This window comes from Strix aluco, chromosome 2, assembly GCF_031877795.1.
Source record: "Strix aluco isolate bStrAlu1 chromosome 2, bStrAlu1.hap1, whole genome shotgun sequence".
Classification (NCBI taxonomy): Eukaryota; Metazoa; Chordata; class Aves; order Strigiformes; family Strigidae; genus Strix; species Strix aluco.
Window position 1 is genome coordinate 51,300,451 of NC_133932.1, and position 25,680 is coordinate 51,326,130.

Genomic DNA, 25,680 nt, shown 5'->3' on the forward strand with positions numbered 1-25,680 from the left:
GTGTTCTGTGGAGATTTTAAATTTAAAAAAAAAAAAAAAATTAAACTTTTCATTGGTGTGAGACTTAAAGTAGTGTGTGTACCTTGGTGCCTCTGCCGGAATCCAGTAGTCTGGAGAGATACTGTGTAAATACAACTTCTGAACCAACTTTACTGGTTTCTCTGGGGTCAAGTATGCTTATGTGGATAATATTTTTAGGGACTTTTGTTCATATTTTAGAAATATGTCCCCTTTTTTTTATTATTTTTTCTAAACTGGAATGGTAAGTTCAACACATTCTCTAGTTATGTAACAGTTGTCACAGAAGGGGTCCAGAAACTCTGCCAAAGGTGGTGTGGAATGGCTCAGTAGTTGTGGTAGTATGCTGCAGGGCAGCTAGGTGGGTTTAAAAATTGGTTGGATGGTTGAGCTCAAATGGTTGGGCCTTCCAGATCTTCTCAAAGTCGTTGAGGCTTCAAGAGCCCAAACCCTCGACTTTCCTGAATGAATGGCAGGCAGAGTCTGTGTCTGTTGGGGAGGGATTGGAGATTCCCAGAATGACAAGTCTGAAAGCCTGAAGTTTCTTACTTCTGACACCAGGAGGAAGGCTCCTGCTCCACCTCAAGATCTGCAATTACATAACAGATTTGGTGCTCTTTTAGGTGATGAGTCTGGGTGCTCCATCCAGTGAAGTGCCCAAGCTAGCTAAACCTGAGCCATGCAGAGGCACCAGGAGAAAGTGGCAAGTGATAATAGTAGGGAAATTCCTGGCTGTGGGGGATGGAGACTCCCATCTGCTGACCTGACCTGTCATCTAGGGAGGCTTGTTCTTTGCCAGGGACTTGGATCTGGAACATTGTGGAAAGACTGCCAAGGCTTGTCTGGCCCTCAGACTACTACCCCTTGCTGCTCTTCCATGTAGGCTTCAGTGATATTGCCAGGAATGATCTGAAAAGTATCAGTTGTGACTATATGGCTCTGGGGTGATGGTCAAGGGCATGGGAACCTGGGTGGTTTTCTCCTCAATCCTTTTGGTGAGAGGAAAGGGTGTGAGGAGAAGTGGACAGATCCTGCGGGTAACAATTGGTTGCATAGCTGGTGTCAACAACAGAGACTTAGTTTTATGATCATGGGACCCTCTTTGAGGATTGCTTGGAAAAGATGGGATCCACCTAAGTGGGGTAAAAGCATCTTTGCTAACGGGCTGGCCAACCAGGTGAGAAGAACTTTAAAATAGTCATGATGGGGGAGGGAGAGGATGACCAACAATCTTGTGAAGAAGTGATGGACCAGATTGGCAAACAAAATGTATGTGGTGATGCAAACAGTAGGGACTGTGTAATCAACAAAACAGGACTGAAGGAGACCCTTCCCAAGCATACCTGTATAAACAAGGAACTGCCTTTCAGAATTACAGGGAAACCTCTTGTACTCTTTTTTGGGAAATCAGCATAGCTGATTGCCTCTCTGAAGTGTCTGAGCTCTCATGGGGTGTGAAGAAGAGGAATTACATGTCTGCATGAAGTGGCAGAGTTATGATTACATTGGGATCATGATGATATGATGGGGTAGCTCACATGACTGGCGTGCTGCAATAGATATATACGGGTTCTTTGGGAAGGACAGGCTAGGAAGATGAAGGGGAGGAGCCCTCGATGCATAAGGGCTGCTGAAACACATGGAGCTCTGCTGTGGGACAGATGATGAACCACCTGAGAGTTTGTGGGTTAGGGTTAGAGGGCAGACCAATGTGGATGATGTTGTGGTGGGTGTCTCTACAAACCACTTGACCAGGAAGAAGTAGCTGATGAGGCCTTCTTCAGACAGCTGCAGTAAGGTTCATGTTGACAGGACCTGGCCCTCATGGGGCATTTCAACCATCCTGATATCTACTGGAGGGATAGAATAGTTTGCTTATGTCCTGGGTGTGAGCAATCCAGGTTGTTTCTGGAGTGTGTTGACTGCTGGATCTCATACTTGCAAACAAGGAAGAACTGTTGGGGATCTGAAGGCTAAGGGCAGCCTTGGCTGCACTGACCCATGAGATGGTAAAGTGGAGGAAGGGGGAAAAAAGCAGAAAGCAGGATTGCAACCCTGGACTTGAAGAGGGAAGACTTTGGCCTGTTCAGGGATCTGCTTGGAAGAATCCCACTCGAGGCAGTTATGGAGAAAAGAGGGATCCAGGTGAGCTGGCTGGTTTTCAAGGATCACCTCCCCCAAGCTCGATAGTGGTCCATCCTGACAAGCAGGAAAACAAGCAGAGGTGGCAGGGTGCCGTCATGGATGAACAAGGAGCTTCTAACAAAAATCAGACATAAGAAGAAAGAGTACAGAAGGTGAAAGCAGGGAGAAGTGACCTGGGGTGAAGGTAGAGAGTATGTCTGTGTATGCAGGGATGGGTTTAGGAAAGCCAAAGTCCACCTGGAGTGGAATGTGGTGAGGGATGTTGCTGTGGGTTAACCCCAGTGGACAGTTCAACCGCACCCAGCTGCTCACTCACTCCCCCACAGAGGGATGGGGAAGAGAATTGAAAGAGTAAAAGTGAGAAAACTCGTGGGATAAGATAAAGACAGTTTAATGGGGAAAGCAAAAGCTGCTCACACAAGTAAGGCAAAATAAGGAATTCATTCTCTGATTCTCATCAGGAAAGCAGGGCTCCATCACATGTAGCAGTGACTTGGGAAGACAAATGCTGTAACTTCACATGTCCCCTCTTCCTCCTTCTTCCCCCACCTTTTATTGCTGAGCACAACATCATATAGTATAGAATATCCCTTTGGTCAGTTGGGGTCAGCTGTTCTGCCTGTGCTCCCTCCCAGGTTCTTGTGCATCCCCAGCCTACACACTGTTGAGGCAGTGTGAGAAACAGAAAAGGCTCAGCAATAGCTAAAACATCCCTGTGTTACCAACACTGGTTTGGTCACAAATCTGAAACATAGCACCATGAGGGCTGCTATGAAGAAAATTAACAATCCCAACCAGCATAGATGTGAAAGACAAGAAATGCTTCTATGGGTACATGAGTGGCAGGGAGGAAGACCAGGAAAAGTGTAGGCCTACTGCTGAATGGGACTGAGAGCCTTGTCACAGAGGTACTTAATGCCTTACCCACCTCCATCTTTAATAGTAATACTGGTCTTCAGCAATCCCAGGCCCCTGAAACCAGTGGAAAAGTCCAGGGCAAGGTGCACCTACCCTCAGTGGAGGAGAATCAGATTAGGGAATATTTAAACAAACTGGACACATGCAAGGCCATAGCCCTGCTGGGGTATGTGCTGAGGGAGCTAACTGATATTGGAAGGCCACTCTTGATAGTCTTTGAAGGGTCATCAGGATTGGGAGAGGTTCCTCAAGATGCAAAGAAAACAAATGTAACTTCTGTCTTTAGGAAGCAGGAAACTTTTTTGATGAGAACTATAGGCTGGTCAGCCTCATGGTTACCATGAAAGTGATGGAGCAAATAATACTGGAAGCCATTTCCAAATCTATGAAGGACAAGAAGCTGGTTGGAAGGGGTCAGCATGGATTTGTGAAGGGGAAGTCACATCTGACCAATCTGTTAGCTTTCTATGATGAGATCACTGGCTTGGTGGAGGAGGGGAGGGCAGTGGACATTGTTTACATTGACTTCAGCAAAGCTTTTGGCACTGTCTCCCCTACCATCCTCATTGCCACACTGATGAAGGGCAGACCAGGTGAGTGGACAGTGAGATGGGTTGAAAACTGTCTGAAGTGCCAGATGCAAAGGATTGTGATCAGCAGCATGAGGTCCAGCTGAAGGCCGCAGGGGTGGATAATGGGCCTGATGCTGCTCAGCATCTTTGGTGATGGTCTGGGTGACAGAACAGAGTGCACTCTCAGCAAGTTTGCAGATGATGCAAAATTGGAAAGAGTGTTTGTCTCATGAGAGGGTCGTGCTGCCATTCAGAGAGGCCTCAACAGGCTGGAGAAATGGACTGACAGGATCCTCATGAACAAAGGGAAATGCCAAGTCCTGCACCTCTCGGGGAAGAGCCCCTGGCACTAGTACAGGCCCAGGGGCTGAGTGGCTGGAAAGTGGCTTTGTTGAGAAGGACCCTGGGGCTCCTGGTGGACACCAGGTAGACCATGAGGCAGCAATGTGTGCTTGTGGCAAAGGCAACTCCCAGCTTCCTGAGCTGGTTAGGCAGAGCATTGTGAGGCAGTGGAGAGAGGCGATCCTTCTCCTTTTTTCCTTTTTTCTGGTGAGGCACAGCTGGAGTGCTGTGTCCGGTTCTGGGTTCTCCCGTACAAGAGAGATGGAGATGCAGATACTGGAGCGAGTCCAGCAAAGGGTCATGAAGGTGGTAGAGGGATTGGAGCATCTGACATCTGAGGAGAGTCTGGGAACGATGGGACTGTTTAGCCTGGAGAAGAGAAGGCTCAGGGTGATGTTATTGATGTGTCTGAATACGTGATGTGGTGAAAAAGGAAAGTGGAGCCAGAGTCCCCTTGGCAGTAGACAGTGAAAGGAGGAGAGGCAATGGGCACAAACTGAAATAGAGGAAAATCCGTTTAAACATAAGAAGATCTTTTTAACCGTGAGGTTGATTGAGCACTGGAATTTCCATCCTTAGAGATATTCAAACCCTGGTTGCACAAGGCACTGAGCAACCTGTGTTTTAGTTGCCTCTGCTTTGAATAAGGGCATTGGGCCTAGATAGTCTACAGAGGTGCCTTCCAACCTCAGATGTTCTGTGATTTTGGTTGTAATTAATGGGTGCTCTACCTGCAAGCTGATAATAAATGGATTACCACCAGGGACTGTCTGTCCCAGGACAGATGCTCTGTTTAACATCATTATCAGTTATTGGAGAAGGCCATGGAGTACACTCTCCACTCGTCTGTGGTTGATACCAAATTGGTGGAACAGTTGATGTGCTATACTGGAGGGACCTGAGGCTCTAGGAACTCTGGTTGTCTAGCCTAGAAAAGAGAAAACTTGGGAGGGCCTAATAGCAGCCTTACAATACTTACAATGAGGTTATCAAATAGATGGAGTTGGGCTCTACACAGCAGTGCATGGTGGGATGACAAGACCAATGGATGTAAATTGAAACAAGAAAGGTCCCAATGGTCTGTAGAGAGAAAACTTTTTTCCCAGAAGGGCAGGCAATCAGTGGAGCAGGTTGCCCTCTGTGTCTTACCTCTGTCCCTGGAGGTTCTGAAGACCAATGTGGACAAAGCCCTGAGCACCCTGGTTTGACCGCAGAGCTGCTCCTGCTTTGAACAGGAAGCTGAACAAGTGACCTCCTAAGGTCCCTCCTGCCCTGAATGACTCTGATTTTTCAGTTAAGTCCCAGTGGTAAATTTTTCAAGTTCTGTTTGCATGTCAGCTTGTAATGTGTGGTAGCACTCTTTCTCTTTTGCTGTTCATTATGTAGTTTAGCAGGCCTCTTGTGAATGGGTTTTATAATGTTTATAGGCTTCACAGAAGAAACAATAGAAGAACATTATCAGCCATAGCCTTATGTCTGGGATGTATCCAAAAGTCAGAACACTCTTCTAGCTATGACTTGCAGGCTCTGGGGGAGGGAGATGTTCAGAATTGTGACTGTGTGACATTTTGGGGGTGGAGAGTAATAACTCTGCTTTTCTGTCAGCTTAATTTGATTTAGTGTGCAGGGCTTGTTATCTAGGCAGAACTTTTTTGCTGCCTGTTGTGTACTGGTTAGCTTTACTTTTGCTGCCTGTTGTGTACTGGTTAGCTTTACTTTGTGAGCTGTATTGCCTGTTTGCAGGCCACATCTTGCAGGGTTTACATAGCACAGTCATCTGTGCAGAAAGCAGATGCCTATTACTAGTTCTCATTTTGCTGTTTCAATGGTTGAAGTGTTAAATGTTTGCTGGAACATCCTGGGGCATGGCTTTCTACTAAAGAAATCAAGCTATATAAATATAGCTATCCTTGACCTTGCCAATCATGCTTCTCCTAGTAGATATTTGATGAACCACTAAATATAACCATGGCTTCCATATTTGAACACTCCAAGTCTATTATTTTTGATTCTCCAAAGGATTTTTCTGTCTTATGACTTCCCTAATTCTCTACAGTGACTCTGCAGGATGAATGGTAGGCTACAGGGACTTTGTTGTGTGTATGGTTTCAACGGATGATGGGATTCTCCCAGGAGAAGACAAAGACACATCATATAACCGTAGCAAGCCTATAACACACCTCTGTTTGATAGCAGACATTCAGAAGAGTAGGAACATTTAATCTTCAGATCTCCTGATACATAATCACAAGTGAAAGTAAATTTTTCTCCCATTGGTGAAACGCTGTGAGAGCATGTTCATGCAGCAAGGCTCTGCATATCTGTATAAACAACATGAAACTCAGCATGATGCAAAACGTTCTTGATAATACTCTTTAAGTTAATAGCGATGTGTCTAGCGAAGTAGATGCAGTGGCCTGGAATGCTTACGGATTTGAGAAACTTTTGAGAAATAAAATGCTTTAGAAGTCCTGTGAGCAAAAGGAAAATGTGGTCCAAGAAATAAAAATAAACTTTGTAATGCTGCCATAGTAGATACTGCTGAAGCATCACAAACTAATTTCCTTTAAACAGTAGAGAAAAATATGTGCCATTTGTTGCCTTAGCCATGATGGGCACTCCTGTGGTTTTTTTTTCTTTGGCCTCCTCACAGCAGTTCTCCACAAAATGTTACCACTACACGTTGCCTATTTGATGTGCCCACTTGGTTAAACTGAATATATTACTTTCACTGAGAATCTGTAATTGGATTGGTGTTTTCTTACTCTTTTCAAAGGCATGGAAACTTAAACGTCGTAAATAATTATGCATATCTGTGTTTCTCTTTTAGTGGAAGCAATAGTGGAGTTTGACTACAAAGCTCAACATGATGATGAGCTGACGATCACTGTAGGTGACATAATCACCAATATCAAGAAAGATGATGGAGGCTGGTGGGAAGGACAGCTCAAAGGCAGAAGAGGTTTGTTCCCTGACAACTTTGTAAGAGTGAGTACAAAGTGGAACTGTTCTTGTGTGTATACATTTTGTGTACTGTGCTATTCAGGCTAAATATCAGCCTTTATATCATAATATTTCTTATATCCAAAACCATAATATATTACAATACAACGTAATATTGAGGCAATGTTACAAAGAGAAGATGACATTATTTGCAAAGACAATGTAGTTTTGATAGCCTGAAAATAAAAGCAGCTACCCCTATATTTCTCTGCTGTTCAGTGATTACATTTGACTGTGGTCTGGAAACAAAGTGATTCTTCTAGAACAACTTATATGTCATGGCATTTGCAATATTTTCTCTTTTGTGTAAATGCTGCTTCTTCTCCAGAGGGCTTTTTTAGGTTTTACAGAAGATTTTTATGAGTGCTTATTCCTGGCTAAATTAGATAAGAATAATTAAAGTGGATTTTTCCAAACAGTTGCGAAAAAAAAATCATTACTTTGTATTTCATGTAATGCGCTAAACCTGCAGTAATACTGGTTTCAGGAAAGCCATTCAAAGTTTTAGAAATATATATGTATATAAAATATATATATTATATATATATCTTTTTTTTATAGGGCATCTCTGTGTATGCACGTATGTCTGCACATATGAGACTAGCTATTAGTACCTCTGGGCCTCCTTGATTTGTCATTGGAGACCTAGACTGTTTGTTTCTATGAACCTCCATAAACTTAGCTCTCTGCTATGGAAAAGAGAGCAAGAACTACAATAAATTACATAAATAGGTTTTATGTTAATATGTTACTACAGCTTCAGAGGATCTTTGGGACTTTCCCCTTTCCAAGGGTATAAGTATCTTTTTTTTTCTCCATCCTCTTCTAACTGTGTAAGCCTGTTGTGTGTTTAGACATATGCACATAATGAAGTTACTTCATTTTGCTTCACTAACACTGCATATGTCGAGGTACCTTGGAGAAGTGGTTCAGGGCAAACTTATTGAGCCTGTAGCGGGGCAGCATGGGAGCCTCAGATGTTCCTGTGGGGGCAAACATACTCGCATCCTAATCCTTGTTCTTGTCATTGCCAAGGAGAAAGAACAGCTCTGTGTCTGTCAGGCGGCAAAGATTAGGAGGAAGTAACGGCCTTAAGAGCTGAAAGGGAGCGGAGGAGGAAAGCGAATACCCTGTTTCTTGTTAACCTCTGAAAATCTACACTTTGGGGTGAGGGGAAGAAACTGTTTCGGGACTCACTGTGTATTGATAATATTTTTCTGCTGGAACTCTGATGAATTGTGAAGTTCTAAGCTTTCTCCTGTATAATATTTGAAATCTGCTGATGATTTTAGGAGGTTTGGATTTAGTGCTAAATGTGGCCTATGAATTTCTGTTATGAAAGTATCATTAAGTATGAAGGTTTGCAAGTTCTCTCCCTTAGTACCTAATTTTTAAGGCCTCTCCAAAGTGCTTTCAAACTGTGGCATCCTGTCACATAATTAAAAAATAACTTTTTCTCAATAGAAAGTTCTAAAACAACAAAAAATGTTTTGGATTTTGTGTTCTCATAAAATATCACTCCATGCTCTTTGCTCCCCTCCCTTTCTTTCTTTCTTTCTTTCTTTTTTTTTTTTTTTCTTTTTTTAAATCAGCATCCAGGGCTGTTTTCTAAAGAACTAAAAACCACATCAAATTCTTCCTCATTCTCAGCTTGAACGCAAAGCCAAATATGTTTTTCATAGTTGAGCATTCCCTCTCAAAATTAGGTACTGTGGAGTGGAAGATACAAACTTCCTAAAAGTATAGTTAGTTTGTGAATATCTTGAGTGAAAACCTTTATTTTTCTTCATTTTTTCTTGTGTAAATCTCCTTGTAAGTGGAGAGCTATAGTCAAACGTAACAGCAGTCTCATTAGAAAGCTTGTTGAGCGTAATGATCCCGTCCACTAAGATTATAAGTAATTGTAAACTTTCAGTTGTGGAAAATTTTTTAACACGTGCATGCAGAGTCGAGCTCACCAGCAATCAATTCATGCTCCATTGCTGTTCTCTTGTCAGCAAGGTAATTGAGAGGCAGGCAAAAAGGGATGCTACAAATGAGTGGTGGAGTTGAATGCAACTCCAAATTTCCATTACTTATTAGAACTGATTGTAAAAGTAGTTACCTGAGAAAGTTACTCAGAGGTAAAAATCACTAACTAAATTCTTGAGGTATTTTGCATTCTACCTTCAGGTGGAGGGAATAATTTCTCACAGAAAATAGCTTTTCCTTCCTGTGATTTCTTTTGAATAAATTCATTATGACATTCTAAAGAAACTGTTGGGTTTTGGAAAAATTGAATGTTTGGGCTGAATTGAAACAATGGAATTAACACAGTAAAAAGGCCTGAGTGGTCTCAGTTAGCATGTATGCATAGATTCTGCACATGCAAAGAAAAGATGTACAAATCAGAAATGGAAAAAATAGGAAAATGCAATATATTGAAATGTTTATGAAAAGATATTAATACAAAGTGTTACTAAGAAAACTAAAAAAATACTTTTTCAAAGGAGTACTAGGCTGTGAATGTGGAAAAGACTTTTGGAGTTGACTGTAGCAAAAGTGATTTTAAATTTCACAGAATAAATGCAAATTAGGAGGCCGTTGAAGAGGAGCTGTCTGAAGACAGATATAAGAAAGAAAGAGAGGAAAGGGGAGGTAGCAATGATATGTATGCAGTACATGTGCAGTTATTTTTTTCAGGGGACTTTCACTGTGAAGTTGTATGAGAGGTGCTTCCTGTTCTTGAATCTGCAAAACAACTGCTCTGAGCTTTTTATGTTTTTACACATACAGACACAAACCCCCAGATTCATACCCTTCTTATGCTCTGCAATTCAATATACAAGGTGTAACAGAAAAGGTATTTGCAATTTCTTTCTCTTTCTGTTTTCACTGCCTATTAGTCTGCAGCTATGATCACTTGGAAGATTTTGTGGGAGAAGTTTGTCTAAATATGAGAAAATTCTTTGGTCCCTCTTTAAGATTTAATTTACCTCTGTCAGCCTTTGTAGATATCTACATTTGTTAGAGATACTGATGCTGAATTTATTGTAAGAAATGTATGAAACGCGTATCTGGTTTTTGTCTTTTTCTGTTTTCTTTCAATTTTTCAGGTAGAGAAATTGAAGTATGAGTGGAGAATTACTTACTGTTCCTAGTTGTCTGTTTTACTCCTCAGTTACACAGTTGAAAAAGAGGACATAGCAGGTGTGATTGCAGTGTTGTTCATTTCCATAGTGTAAAGTTGTTTTTCTGTATCTTTATAGCTTCAAAGCTTCAACTTGAAATCCAAAATCCTTACTTTTATAACCAGAAAATAAAATAAATGTGGATGATGTGTAGGTTTTTTTTTTTTTTTAAATGCCACTAGGAGACAGGAGGCTTTTGACTTTTTCTGGTCTTATTTTAACAAATTCCTTGTTGAACCATGCTCTGCCGTGTAAAACTGTGTATGTAAGTGTGACAGCATCTGAGACAGTTAGATTTTGCTGATAGCAGATGAAGATGTAGAAAGCAGGAAACTGTGGTACAGAGGCATGCTTGCCAGTTTTAATTTACAAACCCAGTTCTGTGTGGGATTGGATAGTGTTATATTGGTAAACTGAATTTGCTGCATGTGGCAACCTTAAGGCTTGTCTGTACTCCAGAGGACTTGCCAGTATTGCTAGCAGAATTGGGGAGGCAAATTTATTTTAAAATTAACAAGAAATGTGGTGGTAGTTATTTTTGAAATTGTGGTGTATAGCTTGGGTTTTAGGATCAATAAAACAGGACAGGAGCTTTGTGTAACTGTACTGCTGCCTCATATCAGAACAGCAACCTGGATTTCTTATTATACAAGTAGGATACAATCTTTAAATAGGGTAAATTAGTTGTAGGATGTCAGGGATGTGCACGCTGAATCATAGGTACATGGTGGAGATCCTTATCTGTTGTTTGTAATTTAATTTTCCAATGTATATGTTTTGTTTGCTTGGTTTTAATCTTCACAACCAGCCAGAGGTTGCAGGGGATTGTGAGTGAAACACAGGGTGATTCCTTGCTGAGACCCTTGTGCTTGTTACACACCCCACACACCCCTACCCGTCCCTATTAGTGCTTTCCTAAAACCTTTCGTAAGATGGGGCCTGTGCACATGCAGGGTCCCTTTACAGCCATAGGTTGGCTCCTGGGAGGGAAAAGAGAATATTCTCAATGTCCCAGAACACTTTGGTTCCTGCAGTACTTTCTGCTTCCCTGGCCCTCCAGCTGCTGCTTGGTACCACTCCTGTTGTCCTTCCCTCTGGCATCGCCACTGCACTTTCTGATACTGTTGTGCCTGCCTTTGCTTCAGGGTTTATAAGTTCATATTGCCTTTGCTGCTCTCCTATTAATTAAGTGACATCTGGGCCAGCTTTGCCTAAGTAGCCACTTCTGAAAGTTGTGGCATCTGCCAAGGCACTGAGGTTATATGTAGACTAGGGAAAACAGTGTTATTTTTGTCTATACCTGAAAAGATAACTTGCTTTATGGGTCACTGAATTGTTATGGTGGTTTATTACATACCTGGAAGGAATTTGCAATTCAATTATTGAGCTTTTTTTTTGTTGAAAATTTTACTAGAATACTGTCTACATATTTGTTCTTAGGAAACGTTTTAGATTGTGGCATCCTAACTGTAATGAGAACCAGGAGTACTAGTTTCTTATTCCAAGTTCTGGGTATGGCCATTAAATTTGTTATGGTTAAATACAAGAGAATATAATTGGTGAAAGAAACTTTCAGATGGGTTCCATCATATGAAAATATTGTCTCTGAGCTTTTGTTTCTGTCAACAGCAAATAGGATTTTGTGGAGAGAAACATAGCATCACTGATGTGTTATTATTTATTATTGCTGCTGTTATCACTGTTACAATGGTGAACGCAAAACTAGTAAAACAAAGTCTTTCTCCCTCTCCCAGCCCATCTCCCTGACAAAGACACAGATCCACCAGGATGGTCTTGTACCAGTCAATAGTCTCTGACTTCTCAGCGTTTACTCTTAGGGAATTCAGCAGAGCAGCAGCAGCACTCTGGGCCGTCCTGGATGCCAAAGGCATGATTGCAAATAATGTCACGCCTCAACCTGTTTGTCTGGCTTCAGAGGCAGTGGGGGAGCTCCCAGTGAGGCAGCTGCCCTGGGTGTTTGGACTGGAAGTGATGTGAGACTCCTGACAGTGACAGAGGCTCTTTCCCGTTCCTGGTCACAGGGAATGGGTGATGTTCTCAGCTGGATGGGAAGGGTGCCCTGCTCATCACAGTCAGCAGAATGGATCCTGTATGTTTGTCATGGGGGCAAGTGTGGTGTTGGCTGTCCTGTGGTGATCAGTTTGTTGGATATGCTTTCATGCCAGGCTTTGAGAGGGGGATTACTTGGGGGGGTGTGGGGGTGTGGAACAGAGAGGAAAGAAGGGTTGCTGTTTGGGGCTGTCAGCTGTTGGATGTTTTGTGGGAACCAGCATGTGCACGTTTTATGAACTATGCAAAAGTGAGAGGGTTTTAAATACATGCAGCAGTCATGCAGTGGACACATGGTAATGTGAAGCTTCGGTGTTAGGGTTTTTATTAGCTTTTAGTGCCTAGTACTTTGTATTGCAACAAGTTATTGGTAAAAACTAACCGTCTGAAAAGGCAGTGGCTTAATTGTAATTATGTATTGATAGAACTGGTGAAAAATTAGGAGTCTGAAAACAAAATGTATTACTTTATTATGCATTGTAATTGCTGATGTTTTAAGAAAAATATATTCTTGTTTAAATACACATACTGCTTCACTGATAGAGTTCAGAGTAGGTAGTATAAGTTGATATACTAAGGAGACTCAATTATTTCCTCTTTTTGCTCAGGTTTGTCTTTTGTGTTCTTAAAAAAACCTCAGAGTATTTCTGTTTAGAATATGCTCATGTTTAAATTGTAAATTAAAAAAATTTATGTAAAAAGGAAACTAAACACTTCCCCCCCCCTGCCCCCCCCCCCCCCCCCCCCCCCCCTTCCTGAGGCTCCAAGCCATGAGGAGGAGGAGAAACTAATCAGAGATTGAAACAACGACTGAGTGTGCTATCTAGAAGTTGTATTTTCAAAGATATAACTTCTTTGGAGCTGTAATATCATAATTCTTTAAAGCAGCTTCAATTTCTTCAGAATTTATTTATATATTATTATTATTATTATTATATGGAATGTGTGTTACACAGGGAAGTCAATGTAGTTTTGGCAATAGCCTCTTAAAGTAGTTTCCATAAGGATTTATAGAATTGGCAGGATTAGATGGTTGACAGTGTCTCTCCAACCTAGTCCTAAAAGGTTGGGGGGCAAAGAGAAGGTGTCCTGACCATACACTTCCTCTTCCCTGAAGTCAGTTTGTTTCTTTTTTCCTGGCAACTTTCCAACCTCTGGATGTTTTTGTTTTCTCTGTAGCTTGTTTATGTGTGGGTGGGTATGTTAGTAATCCACGTATTTTGATCTGATTCATTTTTACACTTGTTTTGGCAATTGTTTTACTGTTGAAGCAGGCTGCTGTGAGAAACTCTTCTCTGTAGGTAAAGTCTGTAGAGGTGCTTAGCAGCATTTGCATACGAATGTATTGCAAAATGTACTTCTCCAGTTTGGGATTTACAGAGAGTACAGCTGTGTATCTGATTTTTCATGACAGGACTAAAAACCTCATTAGAATTCTTAAAACACAATAACAGAAAACACAACCTCCTAGAAACTGAATTACAGTTCAGTCCTGCTGCTGTTCGAAGCTAACATGAGAATACTTGTTGATATTTCCACCTTTCTTGCAATTTTATTATATAGCCCTGAGATGGATTCCCTCAACTGATTTTAATGTTGTTTTAATGATGTTTTTAATGTTTGTTTGAAAAAAGGGTGTAAGAGGAACAGTATTATGGATGCCTGTGGTGTAACTACAGCATTTAATAATTGTAATTATGAAAGGTGGTACTTGCATTCAAACTTATTCTGCCAAATATTTCATTTACTCCATCAGAATGATCCAACCTGTATCGGGACCACATCTACTGATTGTCTTTCAGTTTGTATCACTTAAATGTTAAGTAACATTAACAGTAAATAAGAATGAAGATGAGAGTAAGAGGAAGATGTGGGAAAAAGAAAGCTATTGGGGATTGTAAGACTAGTTGTTCTAACTGCTGCTGTCATGACTTAATGATGCTGTTTACTTCTGAATTCTTCTGTCCTGGTCAAACACTGTAATTTATTAAGAGTAAGTATATGTGTGTATGTGGGGGGGTTGTTTAGTGGTGTTGATTTTTTTTTTTTTTTTGTTCAGGTTTTCTTTATTGGTTTTGGGTTTTACTTCTATGTACATAAGTGTTGTTTTCTTCTGAAGTATCATGCGTTGACCATTTAACAGCTTTCATGCTTTTGTAAAGTCTTTACCAACTGGGACCGCAAACTATTTGTGTTATTTGCTATTGGTAGTAGTAGTTGACTAATTAGGTATCTTTGTATTCAGTGTCTGTAATTTCATCCTAGAGTCTTTTGGGAAGCTGATGGTGGAAACAGAGTCCTTAAAGGGTGACCCATTTCCTGCCATCACCTAATTATTCACTCTACTAGAATTTCACTGGCACTGTTAGTAAAATTAATATGATGGAATATATTAGAGCAGTTTAGGTTTACGATCAGTACATGTTGTTCTTTTCAGAGCTGGAAAGAGACAAGTACATGTGAGTCTCTTAATCCTCATTTTTTGGCTGTTTAATACAGCCATATGAAATATATTATTGTTTATATATAGACACTGTAGTAATTCAGTTACCCTTGGAAAAGACAAAGGTGCATGTAAACTACCATCATGTAAATAGGATGAGTTATTTATTCACTTTGACTTCAGACTCCTTCAGTGATGGATACCTAGTGCCAATAGTTGTGACAGGAGGTGGTAAGGGATGGAAGGGAAGAAACAAGTAGAGCATACATTTTTAAAAATAATGTTGATACCTCTCCCACCCAGGGAGAAGGAACAGGGCAAACCTGTTATCTTTACAGAAGGTGGTAATGACTTCTGCTTTTATTGATTTTAAAAGAAAATTTTATTTTTTTACCGGGATCTATTGAGAGAAGTAAATGCATCACAAGTCATTCATGACTGTGCAAGGTATTGAGTGTATGTATCGGCTGCTTCACAAAACCTTGCAGTGGGGACTCGTTGCACCCTTTGAAAGATTAATTTAGTATTTGTTCTTCCACAGAACTTGCATTCACCTTTCCAGAGGCTATAGGCCAGTATTATCAAAAACCCTGATTAAAAACACCCTTCCAACAGAAACAGTCTCTAAAACAGAAACTTCTTTCATAACTTTCATGATTGCTTATGGTTATAAGTTATTGCTCTCATTTTGGCTGGTTCATGATAACCAGCTTAGCTAAGGCTTGGTTTCCATTTTAGAGATGCTTACGTGAGTTTAAGTGGTCTGATTTATCTGTCGGTATTCACTTATTAATTGGTAGCACAAAGCAAATGAAACTCCTTTTTATCATTTTGGTTGGAAATTATTCTCTTCCTACTTGGAGCCAAGAGCATTGTGTCATCCAGCTTTCCTTTTGCCACCTATGTTTATCAGCTTTTTGGCTGCTCGAGGGGTTTTCTTGGTTTTTGTTCCCTCACCCCAAGCTTCCTTATCATGCTGCCCCCAGGACCCTGCCAGCATGTGAGCAGACTGCCCATCTTACTACAAGTTGTGTTTTGTCTGCCCTACATGGCCATGGCCCTTTAGAGACACGGTTCATATGCTGTCATCAGCTGTTGCCAAATCACTGACCCAATGAATGCCTAATAGCTATAGAGAGAAGAAGGTAAGATGCCAATCTTAGTGTTTTCTTTATTCTTCCCTAATGTCCTATGTCTCAATTTTACTGTACTGTCAAACACAAAGACAAAATGTAACCTGCTTCTCCTTTAAAAGTCCTTCTAAGAAGACCTGAGTTATTCTCCTTCCTGGGTTGAATTAGAGAAATATATATGGAAAAATACCTGTAATTCAGAACTACCATGTTAACTGTGTTGCATAAAAAATATCTAAAATTCACCTACCAGAAACCTGCATACATGTCTCAGTGTAGCTTTCAGCAAATTTTTTAATGCTTCACTTTTGGTTTAGTTCAGTTTACTTCTAAAATTTAGTTGAATATTTTCTCTACAGTTTGTTTCATGGAAAAAAGTACTTATAAGTGGAAGTACTTGAAATGTACTGTTGTGCATGTACAAAAGGGCATGTGCTCAGTTGTTTTCCTCTGTTCCCACACATCATCTTCATTTTGCAATCTTCAGTCGATTCATAATGCTCTGTGGTGTACTTTTATCTATTTACCTTTCTTTGACTCTGTGGAATCTGTACTCAATCTGAAAGCACCTGAAGGCCTATGGTTGTGAATTTGAGTTGATCAGTTCTCATGAACACATTGCCACAAATAATGGTGGTTAATTCAAAGCCAAAACCTGGTTTGTTACTGATGTGTTATAAATGTACAGAATGCTAAAGCTATACTAAAGTCCTGGAAGGAGTTAGGATTTGTGTTAGCTTGCTGTGAGATATCACCAGTATTTTTCCCTGCAGAAGGAAAGGTCATATGTACTTTGAGACCTCCTTAACTGAACAGCTGAGGGCAAGTCCTTTAAAAACTATTGTACAAAAATAAATTCCCTATACAAGTAGTTCACTGAAGTTAATGGAATGACTAGGAGGATACAACTGCGTGCATGCACCAATTCTTGCAGGGCTGAGCATCGCATTTCATACTCCTTAATTTCTCTGTGGTTCTGTGTAGAAAGCTTCCCAATTTCTGTATTGTCAGCCCACGTGTTTTTAGTGGGTCATTTGAACTTCTGCAGCCTTTCAGACTGTGAAAACTTTTTAGAGAATCTATGCAAACTGTCTGGTGGACATCAGAGGAAAAGATTGAGTAAGTGGAGGGAGAGGAATGCCTCATTAACTGTAAAATAAAAGCTCTTTTTTAAAAATACAATCCCTTTCAGCAATACATATATGTGCATGTAGTAGACATGCATAATGTGTGTGTCTGGTACGCAAAAGTAAACATTAGGTCTAAAACCAGAACATACAAGTTAAGGTATCAGAAATTATTTTTAAAGGTACTTTTATTCTACAAAATAGAGAGAAAAGAAAAATATTCTTTGGTCTCATTCATTAATTCAACCTTTTTTCTTCCACTAAACAATTGTATAATGCCGATCTTTTATATCTGAAACAGTTACTACAAGGAAGTAGAATGTGTGTTGCTCACCCTTCTCAACCTTGGTGACACTTGCAGAGATGTTCTGTAATATTGACTCCCTCTCTTTGTTCTGGGATTTTTACCTTTTCATTGTTTCCTTAGTGAGTCTTCAGATATTTAGAAAAGGGTAATTTTTATTTGGCTTCTTTAAAGTGAGTATACTCTACTCCCCAGTAGGCTTTTTTAAAGTTCATGTGTTTCCATTAGAAGCTGCCCTTCTCTTCTCACTCTCCCACCCACTTCTGTGTGGGTTTTATTTTCTCATGAAGCTGAAACTGGGCATACAAGTTACAGGGTTGAAGAACTCCTCCAGGGCTTCCTTGGTCGTGCCTGGAGTTACTTGTGTTGGTAACCAGCCTCTCCAGTCTCTGTACCATGTCCTTCTGCTGTCAAATTGCAGCTCCATGACACTGAGCACTATAAAGAATGAGAGAAAACATTTATTATAGCTGTGTTAGTGGTTTTTATTTGAAGACTGGTTATATTAGTGAAGGCTTTCTGGTCATGCCTTTGAGCCTGTCTGTATTAAAATGAGCTACTCAACTCCTGCCATTGAAGAATGTATGTGGAGGGACAGACAGGGCGATGGGATCTGAGTTTTAGCAACCAACACCACCAGCATTTGCTAATGAGTGCTAACAGATGTATTTGTTTCCTACTGATGTTTTCAGATGTCCATAAAGCGAAAACAAGATTTACAGGGAGAGGCTAAATTACTATCTCTTACTAGATTGCGTTGTTGGAAAAATTGACTAGGTTCCCAGACTCTATATCCCCTCATCAGATCTGGCAACAAGCAACAAAATTAAAGATAAATACTGGCTACAGGCAATTATTTTTAGTTAAGGCCAATTAATATTAGCTGGTTAGACTGCTTGAGAGAAAAGGGAAGTTTGCATCACTGGAGCATGATACATAGGAGTGGGAGGAGACCTGAACTTGAAACTGCATTATTACTACTGTGCTGCCAACTGGTACCATAATTTTATTGAACTTTACCTCAAAGTAGTAAATTTTTGCATTCCTGCTACTCTCAGGGAAAAGCACATAAACAGGGCTTGTGAATTTGTGTCACAAATAATGATTCAATGAAAATATAGAGTGATTAATTACAAGTGCTTTTCTAGGTGTGCAAAAAAAAACAACAAAAAAAAACCCCAATGTAATTGTCCAGTAAAAATAATTTGGTGCCACCAACAGAGCTCCTTGATTTTTGTGATGTTAACAGCAGCCACTTAAAATATATATTTTTTTTTTTCTCTGAATGTGTGTGCCTTTCAGTGAAGACATATCATGGTATGTAAATATTATCTGCTGTAAAAATACATAGCATAAGATAATACAAAAACAAATTGGTCTTTGTAAACATTATGGATAAGCAGCCTCACCGGCGATAGGAACCTGCATCTGTTTCTCTCTCTGTACCATTGTTCTTTCATGGTTATAAGAGTGTTAGTATAATGTATTGTCAGAGAGCTGCTGCTGTGAAGCAGCTATACAGCAAAACTTTGCTTCAGGGCCATCTTGTAAACCCTGTACAGCAAGCAAATGGGCTGTACCAGCAAAAGCTCAATTGGTTGAACCAGTTTAGCTAGTTTAATTAAGTCAGTGGTAGGGGCTTCTGCCGGTTCAGTTACAAATCACACCTGCAGTCTTCCTGCTCCAGCTATGCTGGCAAAAGTCTGCAAGTAGATACTGTGTTAGGAAATTCCACATCAGTTGTTTCTAACATGCTTAGCACATTGTTGCAATGTAGTCTCTTCCCTTTTTCCCTTCCCCTTTTGTATCTTTTTCCCCCCCCTTTTTTTCCAAGGAATTTAAAGCTATGCCTCTTGGTTAAATGTAGCTGCTCTTGGATATAGTTATTAGCCACCTGCTTCTCTACCTGATACATTTTCTGCACTCTGGGAAAACAGAAGTGAAAGTTAAGGTTTGTATTCTGTGAGTGGGAGAAACAGAGGGTAGTTAGTATCCAGATTTTGGCAGATGTCTAAGTTGCGCAGGATACTAACACAGTATGTAAGATCCAAACAACTATTGCTGTGTCATAAAACACTAACATTAACTCTATTTTTGTATCCACTGTTAGCAGATGAGACAACTAGAAAGGAGTGATTCTCTAGTGTTTTTTAAGTGAGAGGGATACCTACAGGGTATCTGGAAAAGCTTCTTTAAGATGAATCCATAGTAAGCTAACTCCGCTATACAGACCATCACAGGAAATGTAGCTAGAGCACCAAATGACATTGTTTAAAATGTTAATGAAGCATTTCCGTGCACTGTAGAAACCATAGCTATGTTAGCACAAAACTGAGGTTGTGTTCAGTGGTGTGTGGCCTTGCAGCTCCTCTCTGCTGGGTGCACTTATGTGCAGAGAGAAAAGCTGTGCAGCTTGTACTATGTTAGAGTGCTTTCATGCAAGTAGTAAGGATGGTGTGACTAAGCAAAGTTGGAGGAAGCACAAGTTTGATCACAAAAGGAACAGAATAAATAGGAAAAGACATGGCAGAAATGGGTGCAGGACAAACCACATAAATTCAGGCATCTCTGACAGCGTTGGAAAAAGCAGTGCTCTAATATCTGCCAACAATGTGGTGGATTACATGGGAACTTCTCTAGAACCTTGTTCACACCTTACTCCTAGCCTGTACCATTTCCTTCCTTTTGCTGTTTCCAGATTAACCTGTTGGAAGCTGTTCTCGGAAATGACATCAATACCTGAGTTTAGGAAAGGTAACTTCTCAGGTATAATTCTGCCACACTGCCTTGTGTTAAAGGTTGGTGTGTGCAGATTATGGTTCTTGCCAAAAACTCTGCAGTAGCATAGTTCCCCACAGGAAGGTTGGATGCTCTTATGTATATACTATATGGTCACTTTTTTTTTTTTTTATTGAAGCTGACAGGATGTATATATTTTCTAAAGAATACATTTTAATCTGAAAGGTGGCATTTTAGTTAATCATGGCTGTCTAAAAATGAGTGTTGGAATTGCTTGAATAGTTATGTCTTACATGATTTCATTTCTTCTCCTTGCCCTCACATGGATACTTGGTTTGTGTTATGATTGATTTCAAAAGTAAATATAACTTTATTTGCAGTGTTTTGTTTTTGGGAGACCCATTTTATTCTGTCAAACATCATTCAGTAACTCTAGGTCATATTTGCTTCCACAGTACAAAGCATTCTCCCCTCTCTCTGTCATTGCTGCAACCCAGCCTGATATCTGAAAAACAAGTTCTAATTCAAACAAATTCTAATTCAATTCTAATTCATACATCATAAAGGTAGAGTAAACAGATCTGCTATAATGCCTAACCCAGAAGAAGATCTTGGAGAAAATTAATTCCAGATGGGAAATTGATCAGCCCTGGGAAAGGCTACTGGGGACCAGCAGAAAGCAAAAGTCATTCATGTTTTCAACAAGGAAAAGAGGAGAATTTGGGGAACTCAAGCTCCCATTGACCTGGAAGCCTTTTCCAAACCTAAGAAGGACAAGAAGCCGGTTAGGAGTGGTCAGCATGGATTTGTGAAGGGGAAGTCATATCTGACCAATCTGTTAGCTTTCTATGATGAGATCACTGGCTTGGTGGAGGAGGGGAGGGCAGTGGACATTGTTTACATTGACTTCAGCAAAGCTTTTGGCACTGTCTCCCCTACCATCCTCATTGCCACACTGATGAAGGGCAGACCAGGTGAGTGGACAGTGAGATGGGTTGAAAACTGTCTGAAGTGCCAGATGCAAAGGATTGTGATCAGCAGCATGAGGTCCAGCTGAAGGCCGCAGGGGTGGATAATGGGCCTGATACTGCTCAGCATCTTTGGTGATGATCTGGGTGACAGAACAGAGTGCACTCTCAGCAAGTTTGCAGATGATGCAAAATTGGAAAGAGTGTTTGTCTCATGAGAGGGTCGTGCTGCCATTCAGAGAGGCCTCAACAGGCTGGAGAAATGGACTGACAGGATCCTCATGAACAAAGGGAAATGCCAAGTCCTGCACCTCTCGGGGAAGAGCCCCTGGCACCAGTACAGGCCCAGGGGCTGAGTGGCTGGAAAGCGGCTTTGTTGAGAAGGACCCTGGGGCTCCTGGTGGACACCAGGTAGACCATGAGGCAGCAATGTGTGCTTGTGGCAAAGGCAGCTCCCAGCTTCCTGAGCTGGTTAGGCAGAGCATTGTGAGGCGGTGGAGAGAGGCGATCCTTCTCCTCTTTTCCTTTTTTCTGGTGAGGCACAGCTGGAGTGCTGTGTCCGGTTCTGGGTTCTCCCGTACAAGAGAGATGGAGATGGAGATACTGGAGCGAGTCCAGCAAAGGGTCATGAAGATGGTAGAGGGATTGGAGCATCTGACATCTGAGGAGAGTCTGGGAATGATGAGACTGTTTATCCTGGAGAAGAGAAGGCTCAGGGTGATGTTATTGATGTGTCTGAATACATGATGTGGTGAAAAAGGAAAGTGGAGCCAGAGTCCCCTTGGCAGTAGACAGGGAAAGGAGGAGAGGCAATGGGCACAAACTGAAATAGAGGAAAATCCGTTTAAACATAAGAAAGAATGTTTTATTGTGAGGCTGGTCAAACAGTGAAACAGATTGTCCAGAGATGTGGAACCTTCATCCTTTACTTAAAAGCCAACTGGACACAGCCTTGAGTATCCTGCTCTCGCTGTCCCTGCTCTGAGCCAGGTGGTTGGACTAGGAGATCTTCAGAGGTGCCTTCCAACCTCAGCCATTCTGTGAATCTGTAAAAACAGTTAGTTTGATTACAGTACTTTGGCTCTATAGGGATCACTGAACTATGGAGTAGTAAACAGAAGTATTAGTTTGAAGTATAGAGGATAAGACTCTGGGCCCACCTAGAGGCTATATCTTGTGAAGAAGTGGTGCCTTTTCTGTATAATCCAGTGGAGTGTTGGTTTTATTTTCCACTTTTTTCTTTTAGTGAGCAGCATTTTCCACACTCCAATTAAAAATACAATGCCTTTCCCACTGCTTACACACACATGCAGTTATGCCAAGGATAAAGAAGGAGGTTTTAGCAACTTTATGAAATTGTGGTTCTTGAAACACTTGAATAGGCTGACTAAACTCCAGTGCCTTTAGTTGCTATATTTTTTTTCAGTCCTAGGTTTCTGTGGTCCATACTTTTATGCGTATCCCTTTCCCTCTCTCCTCTTTTCTCCCTGTAGCCCAGAACTTCTGAAGTGACCTTTAACTGTGAAGAGGTGAGTTGTTAACTTATTACAAGTCATAAGTAACCCTTTGTAAAGCAGGCAGCTACAGAGAGAAGAGTATCCACATTCTGTGAAATATGAATTCAAGGCTTGTCTGATGTAAAATAATGGAGGAGAGTGCTTGGAGGGAACTGCTGGAAAAAATGTGTACAAGAAAGTACAAATAGCAGAATATTAATCAACTACAAGAGACAGATATTACTCTGAGTAGCTTCAAATTACTTGTAGAGGGAAAAAAAAGTGTCTGCTTAACATGGGGCTGTGTCTGTATATGTATGGATTTATTTATGAATGAGAGAGCAAGAGCATGGGTTGAGTTTGGAAAATATCTCTTAGTTCATAGTTCCAGTCCTCTTACTCTTGCAGGCCCTGTATTTCATATTTATGAAGCTTCATTGTGTTGTTGCTGTGCCCAGCGAATGCTGCTTGAGAATCTCTTTGCTCTCATGGTTAGAAACATTCCTTTACACTTTATCCTAAATTTATTAATGGCCAGTTTTTATCACTTGCTGTTGTGCAAGCATTCTCCTTGTGAGTTAAGATGGCTTTTTGTGTTTTCCCCATGGTGTTTCATCAATCCTGTTTGCTCTTTGCTCTTAAACAGCCCTTGAAGGTCTTCTCTGTGCTTGAGATACTGATGTAAGGTAGGCACTCATTCTCTTGAGAATACTAGCAGCACTTCTCTGTATTTTATTTACAGCACATGTTCACATGCTGGGCAGACACAACATGATAAAGAATAGTACATAGTATTCCAGATTAAGCATCAGTATTGCATTGTATATTGACTTTGACTCATCCATTATCCACTTAATTTCCTCTCATTTTCATGAACCTGTAAATCAGTTCATGGACCCGTATTTGTCAAATGGACTCAAAACTATGTGAGAAGCAAAATCTGAATGTTGTTTTGAAAAACATAGTAATTTTTAATATCTTTTTCTAGCTAGTCTGAATTGCTGTAACTTTCTCAGAGCTTCATCTCATTATAAGATGGATTTTTTAGAGCTGTACATTAATGATTATTTTGGATTTATTCATGCCATCAAGATTGCTCGTCTCATTAGCTACTAGACATATAGTTTGGTCTTTTCTCCAAAACTGCTTTTTACTGGCTTCATTGTGTGCTTCTCTGTGTTAATTCGTGGAATTCATCTGTCAGCCACTTGAGCCACCTGCATGCTGTCTGGTAAGCAGGATGCAGGCTGGGATGAGTTTTGTTGAAGTTGTACACTGAACTGAGCACCAGGTTTTTCAGGTACCTGAAATAGCCTCCATTTCACAGTTCCCATAGAGCCATCTTTTCTATAGAACCCTGTTTCTTTTACTGCTAATTATAACCTTCTCTTATGAATGCTTACAGTCAGAGATTTCCCAAACTGTAACAAGAGGAAAGAAGGATTTAATAATTTAGAGAAAAATGATTGAGTGAAAGGGAAGAGACAAACTATTGTGGAAGACAAAAGTTGTGATGTGTATGGGGCTTTATATGCCTTTGTGGAACAATTAAAATAATTTAGCTGCCAAATGAATCACACTCATCTTTTGTCATTCATGGAGGGATCTGCTAAGATAGAGCCTTTGTATGAACAAGGTCTTTCCAGATTAGAGCATTTGAGCAGCCTGTTTTGTCTTGAAGTAAAATTTATTTTCAGCAGCCATATTCTAAATGTGTTGTACCTTTGTGAGAGAACTACAGAAAGCAAAAATTTTGTCCCTGAGTTCAATGACACTTGGCAGAGGTCAGGTCAAGATAGAAAGTTATCTAGATTACATTTGAAAATGGAATATTTGCCCCTCAGATTTTTAAACCTAGGACAAACTTGCAAGAAACTGGTATTAAGTTGGTATTAGATTTAAGTCAGGAAAATAGAGGAACAGTGAAATTATGGTAGAGAAGCTGAGGGAGAATATTGTAATGACTGAGGCAAGCTTGCTGTTCTGAAGAGTTAAAACTGATGACCACTGTTAAAAAATTAAAAATTAAGAAATTAAAAAAAGGATGAAAAAGAATAGAGTGCAGTGTTAATATTTCTGTTGAATTACTAACAGGGACTGAATTTGATAAAGGTGATTGAAAGGGATTGAACCCGTGAGTTGGGGTGAAAAGGCTTGGATAGGGCACCATAGCCCAGGGTAATATGCTGAAAAATGTACGTGCTGTGAAAAAAAACCCAACAGTAAGATGAAAGTGGATTGGAGGAAATGCAGAGTAATGTTCAAACCAACATAACCTCTGCTGTGCTTCCTTTTGTTTTCTTTTGGGGTTTTTGGGGGTGTTTTTTCTTGTATCTTCTTTCTCGATTATCACCCCTGTTAATAAGAATGCCCCTGTGGCTTTTTCTGCAGACCATAAACAGTGTCTGTAAACCACCTCTACTCCACCTGTTTCACAGAGGTTTAGTAGTAAGAGAGTGGCAAAGCGAGTGAGAGTTGAGGGCATGCATAGGAACTTAAGAACTGGAACACTGAGGTCAAGCAGAATGGCTCTTAAGGAGCCACCCAGCGGGGCCCTCTGTCTATTTGTACAGAGGATACCAAAGTTTTAATACAAGCAGTGAAGAGATCTTGGATTAAAAAAATCTTTGATATTAATAAGAATTAATTCTGACTGTATAAGGACAAAACTTTTAAAGTTGAGTCAGTAAAATCTGTTTTGTTGTATTAACGTGAGGTAGCAGAAGATAGCCCTTGCATCTTTTACCTTTGCAGAGACTGAGCATCATTCTGAATTCTCTTTCCCTCTCTGTGACAAGAGTGGTATTTAGATCATCTTCCTTGGTCGCCTCTATAGATCAGAGTTAATTATGACTACTGTTTTGGATAGGCATCTGCAAATGGTACCCTTGGAACGTACTGGAAACATTTGTTGTTCAGGCTGATGAATCTCTATGCTAGAGTGATAGAGATGTGTGCGTGCCTTCATTGCACAGCTAATGATAAATACTTCAGGCCTCAGGGCTGCAAGTACTCTGCATGTTAAGAACTGAACACCTCTATTAATCTAACCTTCTTCCTCCTGAATACCTGGTTAATATCTAGTTAATGACTGCATTATTTAAAATTGTTTGTGCATTTTTGTACCTTTGCCTCTAAAATGTTTAGTGATACCTCTAATATTCACTTACAGTGAGATAGATAGGAACATTCAAGAAGGACATTCACTCTAACTTTTGCAAGATGTTTAACG

General features: G+C 40.4%; 1 protein-coding gene across 3 annotated transcripts in view; it reads left to right on the forward strand.

Annotated features, from left to right (window-relative positions):
- Nucleotides 1–25,680, forward strand: part of SH3KBP1 (SH3 domain containing kinase binding protein 1) — a 237,431-nt gene that overhangs the window by 20,133 nt on the left and 191,618 nt on the right. For 2 of the 3 annotated variants that reach the window (XM_074814691.1, XM_074814692.1), the window contains exon 2: nucleotides 6,826–6,983. In XM_074814691.1, coding sequence (XP_074670792.1) covers nucleotides 6,826–6,983 — 158 coding nt within the window. The remainder of the gene's footprint in view (nucleotides 1–6,825; nucleotides 6,984–25,680) is intronic. The other variant, XM_074814693.1, reaches the window with a different exon arrangement.